The sequence below is a fragment of the Cystoisospora suis genome (genome assembly GCF_002600585.1).
Source record: "Cystoisospora suis strain Wien I chromosome Unknown contig_632, whole genome shotgun sequence".
Taxonomy (NCBI): domain Eukaryota; phylum Apicomplexa; class Conoidasida; order Eucoccidiorida; family Sarcocystidae; genus Cystoisospora; species Cystoisospora suis.
This window is the reverse complement of record NW_027153433.1, coordinates 1-3,606: the sequence shown is the minus strand read 5'-3', so window position 1 is coordinate 3,606 and position 3,606 is coordinate 1. Positions and strand designations below refer to the sequence as shown.

General features: G+C 40.7%; 1 protein-coding gene across 1 annotated transcript in view; it reads left to right on the top strand.

Annotated features, from left to right (window-relative positions):
* The window catches only part of CSUI_001565 (fumarate hydratase), an 8,577-nt gene extending 5,350 nt beyond the window's left edge, over positions 1 to 3,227 (top strand). The window contains exons 6-8 of the mRNA XM_068061770.1: positions 30 to 386; positions 1,162 to 1,427; positions 1,856 to 3,227. Coding sequence (XP_067926253.1) covers positions 30 to 386; positions 1,162 to 1,427; positions 1,856 to 1,945 — 713 coding nt within the window. The 3' untranslated portion in view covers positions 1,946 to 3,227. The remainder of the gene's footprint in view (positions 1 to 29; positions 387 to 1,161; positions 1,428 to 1,855) is intronic.
* The last annotated feature ends 379 nt before the right edge of the window (positions 3,228 to 3,606 follow it).

The following is a 3,606-nucleotide window of genomic DNA, read 5'->3' as shown; positions in this document are numbered from 1 at the left end:
TCTTCTTTTCTTTTCTTTTCTCCTTTTAGTCTTCATGGAGCAGTTGGAGCTAAATCCCGCGAGATTTCTACCAGACGTCGATGAGGAGTATCTCCAGAAAGCCGGGGGAAAGAGAAAAGCCGTGAAAGAAAGAGAAGAAGAAGAAGAAGGAAGAAAAGAAGAAGAAGAAAGAGATGAAGGAGAAGGAGAATCCGTCAAGATAGATCTCAACATGCCTATGAAAGACATTCTGAAAGAGCTCTCCAAGTATAAGACAGCGACGAGGCTATCTCTTACAGGAACGATGGTCGTCGCCAGAGATATAGCGCATGCAAAGCTACTAGAGAGGCTCGAAACAGAAGGAGATCTACCAGACTATATCAAAAAGCATCCTATCTATTATGCTGGTAGCAACCCCTCACATAAAGCAGCAAATCTCTCTTCATAAGACTACAGGAAATACACTCTCTCTATCTACCTATGTATATCTATATACAAACCTTCTTCATGAGAGACGGGTCTGTATGAAATGTAGGTATGGGAGAGTCACGTAGATTTCTCTCGACACGAATGCTTGCCTTATGGGGGTGTCTCATCACGCCAGTCATCTTTCTTCTCATATGTGCAGCTGTATATACATATATATATATATATATATGTAGATGAAGATATAGTCATGTACATAGAAGTGTGTGTGTATACATGGGGGCGTCGTGTAGATCATAGATCTCGATTCTTCAAGTTCATACAAGAGCTCTGCCTATGTCCCTCACACGTGCCTCTATATACACATACACACACATCTATCCATATATATATTCAGATGGATGTATAAAGATAGCTAGGTAGTTTCTATGTCCGCGTGAGGAGGGAAGTGGCTCTTGGGTATGGAAGGCTTCTACGGTATATATACTTGAGCCGTACATGAGGATACATGCATGCACATGCATATCTCCATCTACCCATATGTATGTATATACATATCTCTGTCTTTCCATATATGCATATATATACATATATGCATATATATACATATATAGATATATATATATATATACATGGCGTATGGGTTTTCTCCTTTTTTTCTTCTTCCATGGTGTAAGTCTTGAATGAATACGAACAAAATACTAATCTACTTTCTTTCTTTCTTTCTTTTCTTTCTTTCTTTTTGACTCCTTGTAGGTCCAGCAAAGACGCCTGAGGGTTGTGTGTCGGGTTCCTTTGGCCCGACGACTGCAGGTCGTATGGATGTGTATGTGGATCGATTCATGCAGAAGGGAGGATCGATGATCACTCTAGCTAAAGGCAATCGATCCAAAGCTGTTCTCAATGCATGCAAGAAATATGGAGGATTCTACCTCGGATCGATAGGAGGGCCGGCAGCCATTCTAGGAAGAGACTGTATCAAAAAAGTAGAAGTCCTCGAATATCCTGAACTCGGAATGGAGGTACACCCCTCTCCACTCTCTCTCTCTCTCAATCTATGTGATGGTAGCAGCGGCGTATCTATATCGAATATAGATATTCGACACGAATACGGAGGACATCTGGAATGACACGGGATGTATTAAATCTCTCTCTCTATCTATCTCTCTCTCTATCTATCTCTCTCTTTAATTCATCTATCTATATCTACGTCTCTATCTGTTTCTCTTCGATCTATTTCTCTGTCTACTTATGTGTATGTTTGACTACAGCTATATCTGACTATGTGTATGTCTAGATCTCTGTAAGGGGGGGTGAAGGTGTGAGAGAACTCTCTAGAGGAGAGAAGAAGCCGCCTTTAGATTTTCCGTTTCTTCTTCTCCTTCTCCTCCTTCTCATACTCCTCCTCTTTCTCGTTCCTCTTTTTCTTTCGTGTTGATTTGCCGTGTAGGCGATATGGAAGATCGAAGTGCAGGACTTTCCGGCCTTCATTGTGATGGACGATAAGGGCCACGACCTCTACAGCAAATGGCTAGGATAGCGACCACCACCACCACTACTACTTCAACTAAGGCGAAGGGAGGAGTCACATTCTTCATCTGCACCATCATACCATCTACAAAAGAAGAAGAGAAACAAGGAAAGGAAAAGAGCAAAGAAAGATGAGGGGGAAGAAGGCGAGTTGAAGAAGGAAAGAAAGATTTGAGAAAGTTAGAGAAAGAAAGACTTTTCTTCAATTGGTAGAGGATAAGGAGGAATATGTGTATAATAGACATGTACCGTATAGAGAAAGGTAGATAGGTAGATTAAAGACAGATAGATATCCATTCAACAAGAAGAAGAAGAAGGGAAGTAAATCTTGTGAGTTGAGAGAGAAAGAGAGAAGAAGAGAATTGAATAAGGTTTTCTTCTTCAACTAAGTTTATTTTTCTCTCTTCTTTCTTTATGCCACCGTAGACCGCAAGTTTAATACCGGAGTGCCCTTCATATTCAGGATTTGCTAAAACGCTCTTCTTCGATCTTTAGATCATTAAAATTCCTTTTTCTTTCTTTCTTTCTCTCTCTCTCTCTGACTTGTTATATCTTTCTACGTCTAGCGATATGTCTCTCTCTTCAGTCTGTATATTCATCTATGTGGGTGGAGGGATAGAGGGAAGTGCATGCGACGCTCTTTTCCTCTTCTTTTTGAATGTGTTTGCTTCTGTTGGTCTTTTGTCTAGAGTCTGTTTGCTTGTTTCCATTCCTCTCTCTCCTTTTTCTTTAAACTCTTTTCATTCCTTCCTTCATTCACTATGTCTCCTGACGAAGAAGAAGTCTAGAGAGAGAGAGAGAGGTGGATAGAGCTCCTTGACTATCCTTCTCTCTCCCCTCTTCATTATGCAGTTGTCCTTGGTAGAGCTCGTGGGAAGGTGACTATTGAAGGGGCTCGGAGTTTTCCTCTTATGACTCCTAAGACTGCTCGTAGTAGTAGGAGTAGTAGTACTTTTAGATATAGTCGATCTTCTTGTCTATAGAAGTCACCCTATACAGAGAGATATACGAGATAGAAAGAGAGATAGAGAAAAACGTACAAGTGTATCTATGTAGCTTGTCTTTAACGTCTATGCATGCATGCATATGTATACCTATGAATGTGCTGTGGAGTATGTAGAGAGATAGATAGATATGTCTGTCTCTCTCTCTTTCTTTCTATATACTCAGCCACTGACTGAATGAAAAGACTTGAAGTCCCCGAGATCTCTCTCTTCAACTTCTCTCTCTCCCTAACCGTTACAGACAGAGAGAGAGAGACAGAAGAGACAACTTCTCTCTATACAGCACTCATTAACTCTTCTTCTTCTTCATTATCTTGTTCTTTTCGATTCTTTTCCCCTTCATTCTGTCCAAAGGCAAAAGCGACGACTACTATTACCACTACCCAAACTACTTCTGCTACCTTCACTCCCTCTCCTCTCTCTCGTTCATTCATTTCCCTTTACTAGCCAGAACGCTTCGTCTTACTGGAGTCGTTCCTCTTGCTCTCATAGGAATAAGGGAAGAGGAAAAATTGACTCTCTGCCTCCCTCTCCATTCATTCATTCATTCATTTAGAGACACATGCCTATGAGCTATCATTGATTCGTTACCCTAAACTCTCCACACACCTCCTCCCTTCATACAGATATCTATCTATCTATACATATCTATCTATCTGTAATCTAT